The sequence below is a fragment of the Centropristis striata genome, chromosome 13 (genome assembly GCF_030273125.1).
Source record: "Centropristis striata isolate RG_2023a ecotype Rhode Island chromosome 13, C.striata_1.0, whole genome shotgun sequence".
Classification (NCBI taxonomy): Eukaryota; Metazoa; Chordata; class Actinopteri; order Perciformes; family Serranidae; genus Centropristis; species Centropristis striata.
The window spans coordinates 10,314,711-10,334,546 of NC_081529.1; the positions used below are offsets into that span (position 1 = coordinate 10,314,711).

Sequence of the window (19,836 nt, forward strand, 5' to 3'; positions counted from 1 at the left end):
TCTGGACGCATTAGAGTAATGAATTTGTGAATCAAAAATATGTTAAAAATATAGAAAATATTATTTTAACACAAAAAAATGAATTGTGCCTCATTGTGGCTGTATTGTTCATTCACATAAACGTGAAATATATTTAGTTTAATAAATAATAAGGTATGACCTTATAATCTTCACAGACATAACTTAGACTGGCTTCAGCTTTTCCTTCCTACTTCTACCAAACAGCAGAAACATCCTCATCATTGCAGCCACCCGCTTCCACTTAAGAGTGCTTCATCATACTCTAAGAACCCACAGCAGACCATGTGACTCTGTCTAGTCAACTTGCCTAAAGTCTGAGATCCAAAGCATGTTTAGAGCAGTGTGAGACTGCTTATTAAGCTCTTGAAAAAAAATTTAGGGAGAGGAGGATCTATAATGCCGAGTAATTTAGATGCAGAAGTAGGACCACCCCACTGAGCTGTCCTCTATATTTATCGCCTGTTAGTCAGTTTCTGCTACCAGTGTGTTTGTTGATCTTGGCTGATCTTGCTGACACTTTGTACTGGTTATGAATATTCCTCTCTATTAGCAGATAGCAGATATTCTCCTCAAATGTTCCTTGAAATGTCTGTATACAATAGTCAGGACTGGGATTTTGTACGCCAGCAATGAGGCCACAAAAGGGCATATTTAGTCTAAATATCTTTCTTCTTCCTGTTAATCACTATCACAAGTCTAATTTCACACTTATGAATTAAATCTTGGTTTCACTTCTGTTGCCTGTGTCTGGGTTACAGAAATAGCTACCCCGGCTGTAACCACAGAGATAAGGGGTTGACGTTATGAGCCAGTAAAAATGGGAGCAGACTGTTGTGAGACCTTAGGTCAAGATATGGCACATTTTAAGTTTAGTTTTGTTACATGATTATGTAAGAGAGAAGGTTAGACATCAAGTTAAAAAATGGAAGAAGGGAACATTTTATTTGCTTGTCTTCGAGATACACAGTTTTACTACGACTTAAGGGTGATTCTCATGAAGCCAGTCTAAGTTATGTCTGTGAAGATTATAAGGACATACTTTATTAAACTAAATATATTTCACTTTTATATTAATGAACAATAAAGCCATAATGAGGCACAATTCATTGTTTTGTGTTAACATAATATTTTCTATATTTCTAAACATTAAACATTTTTGATTTACAAATTCAGATAAAAATGTCATGGTTTCCCCACACTTATATACAATAAATATTTAATAAACTTTATAAAAATAAATATACATTTGTTTAAAAATGTATAATTTTACAGAATATAATCAGTCATAATGGTTTTCAACAATGTGTAATGAGCAAAATCTGAATGAAAATTGATGAGAAAAAATGGTTAAATGTTACGGTAATGATAGAATTGTTTGAATTAAAATATGTGTATATTTTAATAAAATACATTTTGGTGATACCAGCTACACTTGAGCATATTTAAGTGCTTGCCAAAGAAAAACAAAAAACAAAACCCTTTGTTGTGTTTTTTATTTAAAAATATTTTACGGTAATGAATTTTGCTCACAGTGTCTCTAAAAATGTCAGAAAATACCTTAATTTAAAAAAAAAAAAAGGTTATAAATTCATATTAAACAGCGACTTTAGATTGTATATGTTATAAAGGGTCAAAGAAAATATGTATTCAATGCTCTTGGATTTTTGCTATGAGCTCTACCATGTTCATGAGAATCACCCATATGCTGTAGATGTGTGTGTGATTGCTACGTTGCTACCTTTTTAACATCAAAAATAGAACTTGTACTTAAACACTCCACCCCCTGTTACTGTAATGAAATACATGTGGGAAACAGCTGCTGTAACCTTTAGATGATATAACAGTCTGCCTACTGTACAGTATAACAGTCCTTTTAATATATGGCCCTTGGATATCTAGAACTTTTGGCTTTTTTCTTACTTTTATACTTTTTCATATATACAGCTTTTTGTTTGACCTTTACTGTAGCTACTTTTAGAAAAAGCAAAAAATGTATTGTTGTCCTGTTTCATAACAGGGGCGAAATTTTGTTTGGCAAAAGCAGCTCCTGCTTCACACACCATGCCAATTTATGACGATGACATTGTTGAACGGAGCTCGTAAACAGCAGACATGTTGACCTGTCAAACACAGATAACAAATGCCATTATTTATTGCTGCGGGCAGTAATTGCTGGGTGGGAGTCATTGGCAACGCTCTATGTTCCACCTGTGATTTTCCTGCTGTGACAAGTCACAATGTCACAATTCTGTTAAATATTGCTAATGTTATAACAATAAAATGCAACTTGTTACATACCCAGTATCGTTGCAGGTCAATTAGAATGCTAAAGTTTGGGGTGGGGCTGAAATGTTATTATGGCGGCATGAGGTGGCATGATCAAAATAAATACAGAGTTAAGGACCCACAGGGCTAGATAATATACATTTGTACTGTACCATTTAACCCTTTGATGCACAACATGGGTCTAAAGTGACCTGACTAAGTTTTTATATTCTATATCTTTGCAATAAATTAATTACACCATTCAGTATTGCAGGTTTTCCTCAATTAACTTGTTTTTGATCATCGCACATCCTAATTTTTTTGTTTTCATTTCTTACTTTTTGAATAAAATCCCTTTTTGTATCACTACGCTTCTAATGCACAAGGTCATTTTTTACCCATGTGTGTAAACTTGATGTAATAATAATAAAAAAAATGTTTCTTCATGAAGTATTAACGAAAAAATGTATATAATGATCTGTTGAAAAAATATATATATTATATTATATTATTATTATTATATATATATATATAATATATATATATTCAAACACACAGCCAGCCTGAAATAACATGGGGAATGAATGTGGGTAATTTTTTACCCATTTTGTGCATTAGAAGGTGTTTATATGTTGTCATCAATTTAAAACCGGACAAAGAAGACACAAATATTAACTATCCTATGTTGTTAAATTTGTGTTTTTTCAATGGAAATTATTATTTGGTGGCTCTAATAAGTCTCAAATGTTAAAATATGTGATTTTCCAATGTTATCTGGTGGTTCTAACAACTCTTTTAAAGTTAAACCTTAAAAATAAGACAAACATAGTTACACATATACTCAAATTGTTAATTTAGTGTATCACTTTTTGTATTACTACGCTTCTAATGCACAAGGTCATTTTTGACCCATGTGTGTAAACTTGATGTAATAATGAAAAAATATATTTTTCTTCATAAAGTATTAACGAAAAAATGTATGTAATGATCTGTTAGAAGATATTCAAACACACAGCCAGCATGAAATAACATGGGGAATGACTGCGGGTCATTTTTGACCCATGTTGTGCATTAGAAGGTGTTTATATGTTGGGCATCGAAGGGTTAAAGTGGACGTATGCTCTTTTCACAGCAGACATTTTGGCCCAATCCCAATGTCTCCACTTAACCCTAATCCTTGATCCGTCAGGAACCTAATTGATGCCGTATGGTAACTACCTGAGTGGGAGAGGCTTCAAGGGCTCGAAGTGGTATAAATAGGAATTGGACAACACTTCACGACATATCACATTACCCTGACAAAACATGTTACAGACAACTGTTGGTTCTGGACTTTTTATTTTTATTTTTTTATTTTACTTTTCACGGCCAACTCACATAACAGGCAGACAGCCTGATTTGAACGTCTTCCTTACAAAGTGAATGTGAGCGAATTATCAAATAATCAATTTACCCATTTTTGTCCACAAATCATCATTAAGAAGTTGAGGTCGCTCCTTCCATATCTGTTTACCGTTTTTTTTTTTTGTTCTTGTTTTTTTTTTCTCCCCCTCCTGGGCTTTTCACATAACACCGTATTTAAGCTCTTTTCCACATTGCGTGCTTCTTCTTTTTACTTTTAGTATGTACTCCAGCTTCCCTTACAAAGTGCATACTGTTGCATAAAATGCATAAAATTAGGACATACTACTTCATCATTACCAGACACCTGGCACTCATATACATGCTGTGCAGAGGATTGTGGGTAAGAGTATCCAGAAATACATGCTGGCTTGCATACTGTAAATTACAATGGGTATAACAGGACATCCTGGTACTTTTGGCATACTGCATTTTACACACTGTGTTGGAAAGCATAGCTTGTGTCGCAACGCTTTGAATTATGGGTAATTTCTTTCGGTAAAGTCTGCAGAAATGCAAACTTGCAAACTTGAACAGAAAGTGTGCATAAAAGGTGCTAAATGTCTGCAAGAGAACCCTTATGGCCTTTACTATTTGACAGTGAGACGGCCCTAAGCCCTCACAGACTTTGTGCTGCAAGGTCCAAAAATGTAGATTGACTTGATTGACTGATTAGGATTGGGCCTGTGCTTATCCTTCTGTGATCTTTCTAAACTGAAAAGGCCGGCCAGAATTCTTGTAGATTAAGGATGTGAAGGGCGGTGGCAAGGAAATAAAGCAGGGAAACTCAGGAATGTCAGGACACATCAGACAATGTCCAAAATAAATATTGTACCTAAAGGCGACACTATACACCAAGTTTGGTTTCAGTTTCATTTTTGATTTAGTTTCTGCAGAAACAGAACTCTCCAAGTTAGCATGAACTGCAACAGAAACATATGAAAAAAACCCATCACCCCATTGATTCATTCTTTAATAATAAATAACACAAAAATTACATAAATTCACAATCAAAAGGAAAACCCACTATAACTTCTGGTACCTTTTCTGTAAATGGGTGCCCTTGAAAATACTCATTGTAAGTCAGCCGGCATTTGATAATTAAATCAAAGCTCTTACACGTGTAGTATATAGCGGAAAATGGCGGCTGTGGCTCAGTTGGTAGAGTGGGTTGCCCGAACCACCAACCCTTCGCAGCCTATATGTCGAAGTATCCTTGAGCAAGATACTGAACCCCAAATTGCTCCCGGTGCTGCGTTCATCGGCGTGTGAATGAATTCCTAATGGTGGCCAGAGCCACCGTTTAAAGGGTGAATGAGTCAGTCTGTAGTGTAAAGCGCTTTGAGTGGTCGCAAAGCCACTAGAAAAGCGCTATATAAGTGCAGGTCCATTTACCATTTAAATGCTATTTGTATTTTTTAATGATTTTAGTAAATGCTCAAGGGTTGTCTGGTTGAACAGGGGTGGCTCATAGGAATTGGATTAGAGAGCTTTTAACAGATTAAAACAGTTGCTCACTGCCACCAAAGAAGAAAAAAGATTATCAATAATTAATTTAGCCTTTAGCTTTTAAAACCCCCCAAAACACAACAGTGGGTTTTACTTCACCATACGTCACTGTCCCACATGTGAAACTAGCTGTCTGCTAAAAGTTCAGGATTAATTGCAATAAATGGAAGTAAGGACTATTGTTGTGTTTGGTATCATGACCCAAGACATTTAGCTCCCCAGAAACTTGTTTCTTTTGTGATGGAAATTACAGCATGCCAGGGCTCCTGATGGGAAATCCCATGCACAGTAACATAGGCCATAAAATGAGAACAGAGTGGATGGAAACTTTCAGTCATTCCAGCTGAAATGAAAGTTTCTGTCCACATCTGTTAAAAACATTTGAGGCATTTAGTCTTTTTGTGGACTCTTTGTTGGACTCTAACATACTGTGATTGCTTCTGGCTGTTGAAAACAGTCTAGAGAGTTATCCGAAATGTTGAATGCGTGAAACACTAAGAAGGAAAGCAGAAAAAATGGGATCTAAACAGATTTGTGTTTTATCATATTTGGTGCCAGTATACTGCCATGTCCCCACAAGATGGGAGAAAAAAATGTCCTGTTGAGCTGCTCCACATGGCAGTTTAATGGCAACTATTCAATATCACAAAATCATGCATTGTTGAGCTTAATGTTGTCAATTCACTGCTGGTGATGGTATTTCCAGGTATAAGTTGATAAGTCGAGTCCTTAAGTAGAATACCAAGTCCAGTCAGAAATATGACCCATACTTATTAAACTAATAATGGCCATTTACTTCTGTGTTAAATGATGGCGACACTCATATTTTAAAAAAATGAAACCAACATTGAAACGTAACTTTATAATACTATATACGTACTATTCATTTAGATTTAGAATCAACATATCTGTGTTTTGCAGAACTCTAACATTACAAAGCTATAGTTTTATACTTGCGATTGAGTTGATTAGTGATATCAGTTATTATCTGGCTAATGTTAGCTAACATCAGCCCTCATAGACACATACTGATCTGAATGAGTCTTCAAACAACAAAAGTTGGATGTTGTAATCTTAGTGACTGCTTGACTGAGTCATCCAAACATGACATTCCCAGCAGTGTGTGCTTGCATACCAAGTAACGTTACTCACTTTAACTTGAACACTGAAATCACTGAACAGTTTTAGTATTTTATATTACTTTGTTCCTGATTTTGGAACGAGCTGCCCGAGGAGATAAAGCGCTCAGTCAGTAACTTCTTTAAACCACTTCTTAAAACCCACTTTTATAGACTTGCTTTTTGTAATGCTTTCTATCTCACCACTCCTTTTTACTTCTTCACTTTTTATTATTATTATTTTTTTACTCCTTTTACCTTTTACTTTCTGCGTATCTGAGAATTTCTTGTGATTGGTCCTGCTCTGTCTCTTATTGTTTTTGTTTTAATGTAAGAATTGTTTTTAGCCTTAAGGCATCATTCTCGTTGTGATTAACTGCTCTCTGTAGAAGCACTTTGTAAGCTGCTGTTTTTAAAAGGTGCTATACAAATAAAGTTCTTATTATTAAAGGCTGGGCAATATAGCTTCTATCTAGATATAGGTCCTTTCATATCGTGATATATATGATTATTTATAATGTTTTCTGGCAAGTCAATAATTAATAATCTATATAAAGTAACCACATGGAAAAAACAGATTTTTGTTTACCCCGATGTGAGTTAAATACCTGAAAAAGTAAGTAGTTAATTATAAGTGAAATCTGTTTCAAGTGAAGTTACAGACAAACATTATTTATTATTTATATAATTAATTATTTATTTAAAATAAATATATACCCATACATACGATTTTCTGTGTAGTTATTTCAAATAAGATAAATGATATATTGAGTTATCGCCCAGCCTTATTATATTTAATGTAAAACTGAAAAAATACAGTGAGCACATTCAAGTCTTCATGCCTCATGTCAAGTCTCGAGTCTTTAACATACAAGTCCAGTTTCAAGTCATGTATTTTCTGTTAAGCAGCAAGTCATTAAAACAGTGACTTGAGTCGACTTGTGTCCAAGTCACAATAACTGAAGTCCACATGTTTAGTATTTCCTTTCCCAAATACTCCGCGCACCTGATTCCAATCATGCCCACTCCTCCGCAGCTTCACCAAACACCACCAGGGGCAGTGGTGCAGGCGCAATGTCTCCTTGTTGTCTCCAAACAGATGTTTTTGATAACATCTAAGCAATTAGTTTTGCTCCCAACAACATTCCCCTCCCTTAGTCTCTCTTCTCCATGCCTCTTCTTTTTCCCTCACAGCCTTCACGGTTAATTCGCCTGTTTAGAGACAGAAACCAAGAGGAATGAACAGACAGAAAGAAGTCTTTTGGAAGTGGGAGGAGACAGAGGGAAATGCACAGGTGGGGCAGGGATTGGAAAGAGGCAGTTGTTTCAGGATAAACACAGAGGGAAGTCTGAGGTGAGGTGGAGCTTTGCTGACTGGCCAGGCTCACAGCTATTCAGGGACAGGTTGGACTGGTTTCTCCCTCCACAATACCAGTGTTTCCCTCGCTCTCGATCATTTATACCAGCACAGAGGGAGGAAGAAGTGCACTAGATAAAAGTAGCAGTGGAAAGAGTAAAAGGCTTCTCTGTACATTTCAACCTTTTGCCCAGAGAGGAATATCAACATGCCTGAGGAAGGAGAGGGAGAGGGAGAGGGAGAATACTATGGAAAGCATGGTAACTGCTTTTTTTTGCTTCTATTGATTCTCAGCTGTTTTAAGTCTGTGTACGTCTAAGAAAAGCTAATGATTGTATAACTATTGGTTATCTCTCTTTCCTTACTGCTTTAAAAAAGTGAATCTGTGTCATGAAGTGTGTAAATGGTGTTGGGTGAAACTGGAGCAGCAGTATCAGCATGTCAACATTGTGGGGAAGGATTGGGTGTGTGTGTTTGTGTGGAACCTGCTACTGCTGGCAGCTGGGCTGATTATACAGGTGTGTGAGAGAGCATGGCAGCAGGGAGCTCTTTTATCACGGTTTCCTCTTGCACAAACATTGTGCTGTGCTGTGTGTGTATAATCATTATAAGGGCAGTTGTTCTACTAATGAATCAATGCTTCATTAAGCTTGTCACTGGTTCCTACAGCTGCGTGTAGGAGTTAAGAAGGCCTCGCTTTTAATTGAGTCTGTTCTTCTGATTATAGTTGTCAATTAAAATGCTCTGGTACTGAAATGTATATAAAACCGAGAACTACAAACAGCTGACATTGCGCATGTGTATGAACAGCCATGCTCTTTCTAACAGGAAGCTGTGACTTCTCTAAAAGCTCATCTGGTAAATGCTTGCTGCAGCATTATCTTCCGGACTGCATACATAATTAATATGCAAAGACGCCATGGAGAATATCATAGTGCTGTCTAGACTCTAAGGTGTCAGGATCCAATGCTACATATGCACACACACATGATGTGGTAGTATGGGGCTGGTGATGGTACTCAGAGATTTGAAAAAGGCAGCCTTGTTGTCATAATATTGGTTGTGTTTGGTATAAACTATTATTTTTGTAGAAGAGGGTTGATGTGCTGCATCATAGTCTTTGACTTTTGAGCAATGCTTTTTGTTTGCTCTTCAGTAGAGCCTGACTGATTTGTGGTTTTTCACGACTGATCCAGGTTTTAGAGGGGAAAATTAAAAGAAGGCTGATCTAGTGAATGTGTGAGCTGGAATGAAAATAGACTTTTTCTATGTGGATTTTGCACAGATAAGTGTGTCTACACTTTATTTAAAAAGATATGATTTCACAAAAAATGTATTTCACTGTCAAGCAATTCTAGAAAATTGAAAGAGAATAAAGAATAAATAAAAATAAAAGAATTTAACATATGTTCAGTATCAGTCGGTTGTTAAAATTTAAATTAATAATAACTGGCGCATATTGAACAATAAATGTGCTGATACGGTTCTAGTTAATGTTGACCATGTTGACTCATTAGGGGCGTCACAAGTTTCCATTTAAAATCAAAGTTATGAAATCAAAAGCAGAATCAAGGAAATAGGAAATTTGATCATAAGGCCTTTAGTGTTTTACATTCCAGAAAATAAATGTCGACCTTTTATCACACTTGATACCATGTTGAAATCAGAAGTCTAATTGAATCATGGATTTGGAGAATTACAACACCCTTGTTTCACATGCATGGTGTGGTTGTATGGTGTTAATGATGGAGAGATTTTACTGATCTCTTTTAAAGCTCTTTTTTACGTCTCCATACGAGCCGACCCACGTCCTAAGATCCTAGAGTGACCCGGCTGACCGTTCCAAAGTCAAAACTGAAAACCAAAGGGTTCCTCCACCAGAGCGCCCCGACTTTGGAACGGGCTGTCTGAGGAGATAAGGCGCACAGAGTCTGTAACTTCTTTTAAATCACTTCTTAAAACCCACTTATATATACTTGCTTTATGTAATGCTTTCTATCTCACCACTCCTTTTTACTTATTCACTTTTTACTTTAAATCTTTTTACCTTTTTTATTTTCTGTGTATCTGAGAATTTCTTGTGATTTTTCCTGCTCTGTCTTTTATTGTTTTTATTTTAATGTAAGAATAGTTTCTAGCCTTATGGCATCATTCTCGTTGTGATTAACTGCTCTCTGTCAAAACACTTTGTAAGCTGCTGTTTTGGAAAGGTGCTATATAAATAAAGTTATTATAATATTATTATTATTAAGGATGGGTGATATGGCTTCTATCTAGATATAGGTCCTTTCATATCTTGATATATATGATTATTTATAATGTTTTCTGGCAAGTCAATAATTAATAATCTATATAAAGTAACCACATGGAAAAAACAGATTTTTGTTTATCCCTGTGTGAGTTAAATACCAGAAAAAGTAAGTAGTTAATTATATAAGGGAATTCTGTTTCAATTGAAGTTATAAAACATTAATTTATTGAAAATAAATATATATCCATACATATGATTTTCTGGAAAATGTATTTTTAAGTTAATTATTATTTTTGATCATTTATTTTGTGTTGGAGTGGTGCCTTCTGATCAATACTTTCCGTTTGCTGTTCAGTAATCAAGTAGCAAATAGATTTTTAATTTCTGTCCTGGAGTGAAGTGAAGCTAATGTTTCCTGATGAATAAGTTTAAAGCTGCAAGATGAATTTGCTTAGATAACACAAGCTCCGCCTCCTGCTTCCCACATGCTGGCCTCAGATAACCTGCCTCAAATTTGACTAAAAGCTAATTCTCAGAACCCACAGAACATCAATGGCGATTAGGCAGAATCTCAAATATCATTAAGACATGGCAGTAAAATAACACATCAATGTTTCATGTTCACGTATTAAAATCCCATGGATGCATCTAGGACTATGAAATGAATGTGTTTTGCTCTAGAAATTAATTTGGAACAAGTCTTGTTCCAATTTTTCATCCCAAAATAATAAGTCTTCTTCTCACATAAACTTCACAACATTGTCATGTCAAAGTAATGTATTGCAATAAATGATTAGGCCCTCTAGCGGTTGTACATGTCATGTTGGCTCTGTCTTTCACATGGGTCTGCTAATGCTTAGTCACTAGGGAGGAATTTGTTGGGTTGCCAGGCGTGTCTGCCTCAAGGGAAAAGTCATCTGACAGAAGAATGGGAGGAAGAGAGGGGGCGTACTGTTTTTAACCCCAAAGAGTTCCAATTTAGAAACTCGATATGAGTGCAAGGGGCGTTTCTTTTTAAAAAACATTGTTTATTTGGTTGTGGGCCGCTCACCAAACCATGCCTTTAGTAAGCTAAGACTTTCTTCTTCTGTGTAGGTGAGCCAAGGAAGTATGACCCAACCTTCAAGGGCCCAATCCACAACAGGTGAGATAGATGTGCTTTTTCTATTCTTACAGTGTGTAAGTCACTACAAAGAGTTTCTTGAAACCCATTAAACTTTGCTCTCTCCTCTCCAGGGGCTGCACAGACATTGTGTGCTGCATCCTCTTCATTATTTGCATTCTGGGTTATATTGCTGTGGGAATACTTGGTAAGGAAAGCGCTCTTCATTTGAGTTTATCTTAAAAAATACAATGTCAGTACCTTTTTTTTGTAACCTTCTATTTCCGTGCTTGCAGCCTGGTCCCAGGGTGACCCCAGGAAGGTGATCTATCCCACAGACAGTCGAGGCCAGTTCTGTGGGCAGGCTGGCACAGAGCTCGCGTGAGTTGATTTCTAAGTATAGATTATAATAAGAAGTGTCCCTGTTTCTCTGCTGGACATTTTCTTTTTGCTTTGAGAGCGCACACACAGCGAGGTGCGGACCTGTGTGAGTTTCAGTGCAACAAATGTCCATCAAACTGAAAACAAACATCACACGCCATCCTGCATTCTCCAAATGTTAGACTCTTCGGTAATACAAACTTTGCAAGTTAAATGAGCATGAATACAAAACCTAATCATTATACACCCCTTTTACAGAATATTCTCTGGCAATAACAGTCTTCTATCCAAACCCATTGATGCATTAACAATAGGATATATGTCGGTCTATATGATTTGGGGGGGAAAAAATCACTTGCGGTCCATCAAAAATCAACCCGCGCACTGTTGATAAATCAGAACTATAGGTGTCTTTCCACTGAGTACTTTTCTGTAAAGTGGCTGAGTGTCAAACAGTTCCCCTCGGCCTTTGTTCCCATACAGGTACTTTGTAGCGGCTAACCAACGGAGTTCCATTATGACGTAAATAGTTCTGCGACACTTGTGTGATTACTAGCGACAAATGTGACCGTGATGTCAGTGACGCGACACTGACAACAGACTGATGCGGCATATCTAAACAGTCGAGACATCAACATGGAAGAAGAGGAGATGAGGGCTGTTTCCACTACTGGGCAATACCCGGAATGAGCTCCTAATTTGAATACGAGCCATCGGGACTTTTTTCGTCCCTGTTGAAGAGCAGGGTCTTTTTTCTCCCCTGAAAACAGCCTGGTTACTGATTGGATAGATCGCTTAGCGGGATGTGACGTAGTACTCTACACGACAACCACACACGCCATTTGTAAAAGCCGGCGAAGCAGTGTTCCCAACTTAGCGACTTTGTTGCTAAATTTAGAGACTTTTCAGACCCCCTTAGCGACTATTTTTCAAGAAAGCGACTGGAGACAAATCCAGCGACTCCTTCTTACTCTTCTTAACGAGCCGCTAACGAGCCGGAGGCCGGCTTGTTAAGAAGACAGTGTGTATGTGCTGCTGCTGCAGGAGGTGTTCACTTAGCGATCTCTGTTTGTTTATAACAAGCACCAGACACTCTGTGCACAGTTAGTGATGTTGTTAATTCACAATCACTATGTTTATGATCAGACTGTGCATAATTAGCCATGCTGCTTTCAGCTGCTGACGTTGTGGACAGTTAGCGACGGTGAAAACCATACGTAACCTCTGGAGTCTCTAAATCCCTCTGGGGGCTAACTTGTAGTGGAGACACGCAGAGTGAGCGGACTTTTGAGAGGGTGTGGCCTGAGACTTTCCAAGTGGCCACTTCTCCCCCTAGTCGAAACACGGCTATGGTTTCTGTAATACTGTTTGTCATGTTTGTTCGCCTGGTCTTGGAGACCGTGCACCAGACAAGACATCAGCCATTGATGGAGCTGTTATGTTGTGGTTGTGTTGAGTTCTACTCACTTCATATCCCGCCTCAACCATATCCAGTCAGCGTCGACTAGTTAGTAGCGGCTCAGAAAGTAACGACCCAAGGCAGGTATTTTCTGAGCCGCTAACCAGTGAAGTTGGGCAGATCTTGGGTGGATCCTCTCTCCCAAGCCACACCCATAGCAGCTCATTAGAGGGAAAAGTATCTGATGGAAATGTGCCTTATGACTTTAAGAAGCCGATAAATGCAATTAGCTCTGCAAAACCTGCACCCTAGTGTTGGTGTGGATCGGGGTAGGAGGCTTTTGGGCTTTCTGGTCAACACTAACCTTAATCAATCAAATCAAAATCTGCAGTTCTCCTTACACATCCATTTATAGGAAAAATAATTTTTTTGACAACAAATATAATTCAGAAGACTCTGTTGAACTTTCTTCAAGTCTAGTTCCTTATTTAACCCCCCCAAGCTGCACAACCCTAATGAAGAGTGGGATTTAAACTGAAGGAAGGTTTATTTTATCAGCCGATTGATATGGAAAAACCATGTGACACTGCAGCCACAGGTTCGAGTCCCAACACACACACACACACACACACACACACACACACACACACACACACACACACACACACACACACACACACACATATTTGTACTACTATACTTGTGAGGACACATGCCCGAGCCTCCTCAACCACAGAAAACTCCTGATTCTATCTGTTCACATTTAGTCAAAGCATCTCTATTATTTCCGAGTGATGTGAATGATGTTTGCAGTGTACCCATGGATTATACACAACTGCAGTAAAACTTTTCCAGAGCTAATGGTACCCTCAAGAAGTGGAAGTCACACTTAAAATTATGTTTTATCGTATCCCATGTGACTAAATGTAAAACCCAAGGGGCAATCTAAGATTCTAATCCAATAGACTTTTTGTCACATTCAGCAAATATCTACTTCATACATAGCCCTGGCTCAGTAAATTGGAAACAAACAAAGTGGCTGAGAATGAGCCACACCACTTTTCCACTGGCGCTCATAAACAGGACAGGGCAGAGACCATGGATTTATAAAAAGTAAGTGGGAATGAGAGCGACGGTAAATCTGGTATACGATAATGTTCTGAAAGAGTAATGGGGTGGGGGGTGGTATTTGGTTGTGGAGTTCAAATATTAACACTTCTCCAGAAATGCTGCCTCAGCTTTAAAAGAACACTTTCTCTAAATCAAACTTTCTTCGACAAACACGCCTTCATTCCCATATACGTAAGGGAACAGAGTGGATGATATGGACATGTTAAGTGGTAAAGAACACCTTTAGTGGTTCATGAAACCACTCCTCTCAGTTGTACCATTTTACTTTTATGAAGATTGCTGAACCCTCCTCATACAGGCCATTCTGTTTGTATCAACTAATATTTGTAGTATTTTTATATAACAGGCTGACAATGCTGTTTTGGGTACTTTCTGACAAAGTAGCCAAAAATAAGAATGAAACATGGTGCATTAGTCTGTTTGTCATTGAAGTGCACAGATATTGCTCGAAAACCTCTCATGTACTTTCTCTTTAAGCGTTCTCTTCCTCTGACTAATTTGAATGTGTGTTTGAACAGGAACAAGCCGCTGCTGTTCTACTTCAACATCATGAAGTGTGCCAGCCCCATGGTGCTGCTGGAGTTCCAGTGTCCGACCACACAGGTGTCAACTCCTCTTTACTCTCAGCGTCTGTTACACAGCCTGCTCAAAGGGGGAATAGTGTGCCTTTATTCTGCCTGCTGTCTATATATATATATATATATATATATATATATATATATATATATATATATATATATATATATATATATATATCAAATTTACAGGGCCAGAATGGTGGGACAGATTTGTTCTGCCTCTGAACCCGCAGCAGAGGTAGAAATGCAGCCACAATAGCCCTAAACACGACTGTCCACGGTACATTTTTCAAGCCTTTCAGATGTCTATTTAACCATTTGGAGACTTGGACTGTATTTTTTTTTTTTTAAATACTTTTCCTTCTGCATGTATATACCACTTGTAAAAATGTTTACCATGACATGTTGGTATCATTTTTTTTTTTTCAGCACAACCTCACCTAAATGACCTGATAATTATTTTCTCACTTTGACTTACTGGATCAACATTTTGAACCTAAAAACCCCATAAAATCAGATTTTGAAAATTATAAATAATAATAAAATAAACATTTTTTTTAACCCAGGTTGCAAATATAACGCATGAGTTAAATGAGGATCAAGTTCTATATTTTTATACTGAATATATTTGACCTTATCTTCAGTTTTACTTAGCCTATCACCATCAAACAAAAAGTGGCATGGACTTTCAAGCCAGTACATTAGAGGGAATTTGGCGGCAAGGCTCAGTGTTGCTTCGATTTCACGTTATTAAGTAATAATGCCCCAGAGCTTTCGGTGACTCCAGAGGGTTAAAACTATAAACTTGTAGTTTGTTGATAAAATACAAAAGAATGCTGAAGATTATCTTGATTTTCTGTCTGCTCTGGGAACATTTATCAGATTGCTTTAAATACAGTATATTAGAGAACACATAATCTGATCTTTAGAAAAGGATAATTACTACATTATGCAGCATCATTGTGTGGAAAAAAATCTATTTATTTTTTTTAATTTCTTGCCTGGTGTTGATTCTCAAATTTCTGCCTAAATTCAGCCCAGAATGCTCTGTGTTTTGGTTGCCTTACCAACTTTGGTTGGGACTGCATTCTCACAAGCAGCCAACTGAACTCTGGTGCACTTGGAAGCCCCCAGTTTTTTAGGGGACCAGAGTTCGGTTCTTTGGTCTCCACCAGAGTTCATTTGAGCATTCACACCAGCAAAAACCAAACTGACTACCTGACAAGCAGCCACGTTTTAGAATTTGTAGCTTCTTCGCAGCATTATGCATATTTGAATTATTTTCAACTGTCATGGTTTCATATAAATGAGTCTGGGCCAGACCTGGGCATTAGGCGGCCTGCGGGACACATCCGGCCCACGTGAGATTACCCAGAAATTAGAAACCAATACAACCATAGTACTTTTATTTTGTAGGTGATTTACCATTGTGCATGCATAGGCACCTGCACAGAAATACGTTCCACAAAAACCACTGAGTTACCTTGTGATCAACACTTATTGCTTTTTGCATGAATTTAATAAATTGCTGGTTCACTGCATAACATACATGCTTTATATTTCTCATCAGTAAAATGTAGTGATTCAAACTAATGTAGTAAAAACAGTGAGCATATAACCATTTAAAACTATAACCGCTACACTTCAACCACAACTCCATCTTTGAGTTTTCAAGTGATTGACAGGTGATGCCAGGTGGCATATGACAGGTTGGGTCCAACCATCATGGTATGGGGGACACTCTGGGTTTTTAGGAGAATTAAATTGAATAGCCTACTGAACTTGTACTTATATTTTCCTAAAATATTTATAAAATAATTATTTTTAAAGAATTTTCGCATGGATGCTTCTTTTTAAATGTATATTTTAAAATCTCACCTACCTCCATTTGAGAACCACTGGTATATACATCCAGAGAGCTGGTGTAGATCTGGCAAAATACATGCTCTATATTGTTTTTTGGATGTATGCTGTGTTTAAAATAAAGGGAAAAGTGAGATAGTGATTGGAGTTTTTACTATATTTTACTGCTATATCTGACTCCACATTAACATAGTCTTATCATAACATGTATTCTTACCAGCAGCAGCTCAAAACCAGATACTTTACTGCATTTTATAAAGCGATTAAATACATTTTGAGCAGAATTAAGGTTTGGAGGCTGTGGAGTTTTGGTCCGGCCCTCCACAGCCTTCGCAGTGTCTCATGTGGCCCCTTAATTAATTTTAATTAATTGCCCATCCCTGGTCTGGACAGATATGGATTTGAAATGCAAACTTGACTTGTTTGCTGATGCATACACTTGCAAGGCAGTAATTCTTGTATCACCATTGCTTGAAAATAGTTTGTCATGGCATCAAACCTCCTTGTATCCTTTGTATCCAAAATCCTGACCAGTCCCCCTTATTCTGCACTTGTTGTAACCGGGTCCTGCTGTCAATGTTGCTTCCTCCTCAGATGTGTGTGGAGAAGTGTCCTGAGAAGTTCATGACATTAGTCAAAGCCTACACCAACAAAAAGGACTTTGACTACTACAAGACATTCTGCAAGGAAGGTGTGACTAACACAATGGTGAGTTTAAAGCCATGTTGTTGACTGTTGAGACTTTCCAATGCCACTTTGTACTGTATCCATCCTCACATCCCATCTGTTGTGGATACACTGTGTTTCAGGGTATACCAGAAATCCTCAGGTTAGGTCTCTGTCCTGCCATGTTGACCCCCAGCAGACCCTGTGAGTTGAATCCCAAATATATGATATATGACATGCTATGTAACAGTGGTTCTCAACCTTTTTTCAGTGATGTACCCCTGTGAAATATTTTTTTCAGCCAAGTACCCCCTAACCAGGGCAAAGCATTTTTGGTTGGGGAAAAAAACTTTTTTAGAACAGAGCGCTGTGCCATCAGTGTCTGATTTATTAAACTTTGGAACTGATAAACACATACAAAATTCAAACCTTTGAAAAAAAAAAAAAAAAAATCAAACATTTCAAATGTTAATAATCCATGACTAAATGTATTGCAAATATTTCTCATCACTAAAATGTAGTGATTCAAACTAATGTAGTAAAAACAGTGAGAATATTACCAAAATACACTCTGCTAACTGCTACGCTTCAACCACGACTCCATCTTTGAGTTTTCAAGTGATTGACAGGTGATGCCAGGTGGCTTATGACAGGTTGGGTCCAACCATCCTGGGAGACTCTGGGGTTTTAGGAGAATCAAATTGAATAGCCTACTGAATATAAAATTCATTTTATGAACTTATACTTACATTTTCCTAAAATATTTATTAAATAATTATGTTTAAAGGATTATTGCATGGATGCTACTTTTTAAATGTACAGTACAGGCCAAAGGTTTGGACACACCTTCTCATTCAATGCGTTTCCTTTATTTTCATGACTATTTACATTGTAGATTCATCAAAACTATTAATGAACACATGTGGAATTATGTACTTAACAAAAAAGTGTGAAATAACTGAAAACATGTCTTATATTCTAGTAAGCAAAGGGTGGTTACTTTGAGGAATCTAAAATACAAGACATGTTTTCAGTTATTTCACACTTTTTTGTTAAGTACATAATTCCATATGTGTTCATTCATAATTGTAATGCCTTCAGTGAGAATCTACAATGTAAATAGTCATGAAAATAAAGAAAACGCATTGAATGAGAAGGTGTGTGTCCAAACTTTTGGCCTGTACTGTATATTTTAAAATCTCACGTCACGTACCCCCTGGAGTGCCTTCATGTACCCCCAGGGGTTCATGTACCCCCATTTGAGAACCACTGGTATACATCCAGAGAGCTGGTGTAGATCTGGCAAAAAATGTGTTTTATGAGTCTTTGTACAAATTTTTCATTTATTCTTCTTTCCTTCAGTCACTCGGAGGTGTTTCCCAGCTTTGGGGGAGAAAGGAGGGGTGATAACTGTGGGAAACAACTCACAATTTGACGATGGAAGCGGTAAAATGAGAGATGCCAAGGATCTTGTAGATGGAGTCAAGTAAGTACATCACAGCTCTTTCACCACTTGTAAATATCTGTGGCCTGGCCTGTCCCAACCTGCCACATTAGGCTTTACAAACAGTACCTAAGGAGAAATAAACACAAAGGAATCTCTCTCCAGGAATGCCACTGTGGTTATCGAGGCTCGTCAGGTGGTCATGAAAATCTTTGAGGATTACACGCAGTCCTGGTATTGGATCCTGCTGTAAGTCTCCCACCTACATTTGTAAATCTCTCTTTGATCCAATGAAACCTGAGCTGGATTCACCGCTCACTCCCTCTCTGTGCTTACTCTCCCTCCTCACACCATCAACTCTCCAGAGGCCTGGTTATTGCTATGCTCACCAGCCTGCTTTTCATCGTCCTCCTGCGCTTCCTGGCAGGGATCATGGTCTGGGTCATGATCGCCATGGTGATACTGGTCATAGGATATGGTAAGGGCCAAAGCACATTATTCATTATTTTGTCACACCTGCCCTACCACTTCAGGGGCCAGTTTCAGAGAGCAGGTTTAACATAATACTGGTTCCCGAACAGATCGTTAGTTTAATGAACCTAAACTGTGTCCCCATCAAGGTTAAATTGTTTTGGATTTTTCATAAGTTTTAATTTCGTTTTGATTTTTTGTTTTCAAATTCAGTTAGTTTTAATTAGTTTTTCCAGTGAGTTTGCTAGTTAAAATTTTTTGGAAAATGCTTAGTTTTAGTTTAGTTTTTATTCGTTTTTTTTTTTTTTTTTTTTTTGGTGCCAGATTCAATAAGGTCACAATAAATGTTTCCTTTATTTCCTTTGTCTTGTCCATCTCAGCCCCAATAAGTTTATTAAGTCATAAAACCAGATAGATGAAATAGATTTCATATCAACCAAAAAGGTTTACGTATGAGAAAAGTTGACAAAAATGAAAACGAAGGACATTTTCACTATAATTTTAGTTTGTTTTAGTTAGTTTTGTAACCACAAAATAAAGTTTCAGTTATCGTTAAAAAAAACAAAACTTTTTTATTTTTATTTCAGTCAACAAAAATGTTTTTTCAATTCTAGTTTTCGTTATTTTGTTAGTTATAATAACCTTGGTCCCAATCCCATACTGCATACTTACTGTATACAGTTGATACTATACAATCATGTCAATAGTATCCTGCTTTGGCAATTACTGTTAAAGACAAAGAGGAAGTGATGCGATATTTCTAATGAACAACCTCAAGCAAGTGTGACTTTAGAACACCAGTACTTCATATATTTGGCTGAGTGTGTTCTGCACTTCCTCAAACCACAGTGTGTAGTGTGATATTTGGACACCACACAT

At 37.4% G+C, this 19,836-nt stretch overlaps 1 protein-coding gene across 3 annotated transcripts in view; it reads left to right on the forward strand.

Annotated features, from left to right (window-relative positions):
• LOC131983092 (choline transporter-like protein 2) overlaps positions 1 to 19,836 on the forward strand; it is a 37,689-nt gene that overhangs the window by 3,182 nt on the left and 14,671 nt on the right. For 2 of the 3 annotated variants that reach the window (XM_059347682.1, XM_059347680.1), the window contains exons 1-10: positions 7,640 to 7,931; positions 11,018 to 11,066; positions 11,159 to 11,232; positions 11,321 to 11,405; positions 14,454 to 14,538; positions 16,971 to 17,084; positions 17,186 to 17,246; positions 18,405 to 18,528; positions 18,652 to 18,735; positions 18,852 to 18,964. In XM_059347682.1, coding sequence (XP_059203665.1) covers positions 7,880 to 7,931; positions 11,018 to 11,066; positions 11,159 to 11,232; positions 11,321 to 11,405; positions 14,454 to 14,538; positions 16,971 to 17,084; positions 17,186 to 17,246; positions 18,405 to 18,528; positions 18,652 to 18,735; positions 18,852 to 18,964 — 841 coding nt within the window. In that variant the 5' untranslated portion in view covers positions 7,640 to 7,879. Of the gene's footprint in view, positions 1 to 7,639; positions 7,932 to 11,017; positions 11,067 to 11,158; positions 11,233 to 11,320; positions 11,406 to 14,453; positions 14,539 to 16,970; positions 17,085 to 17,185; positions 17,247 to 18,404; positions 18,529 to 18,651; positions 18,736 to 18,851; positions 18,965 to 19,836 lie in introns of those variants that run through there. The other variant, XM_059347681.1, reaches the window with a different exon arrangement.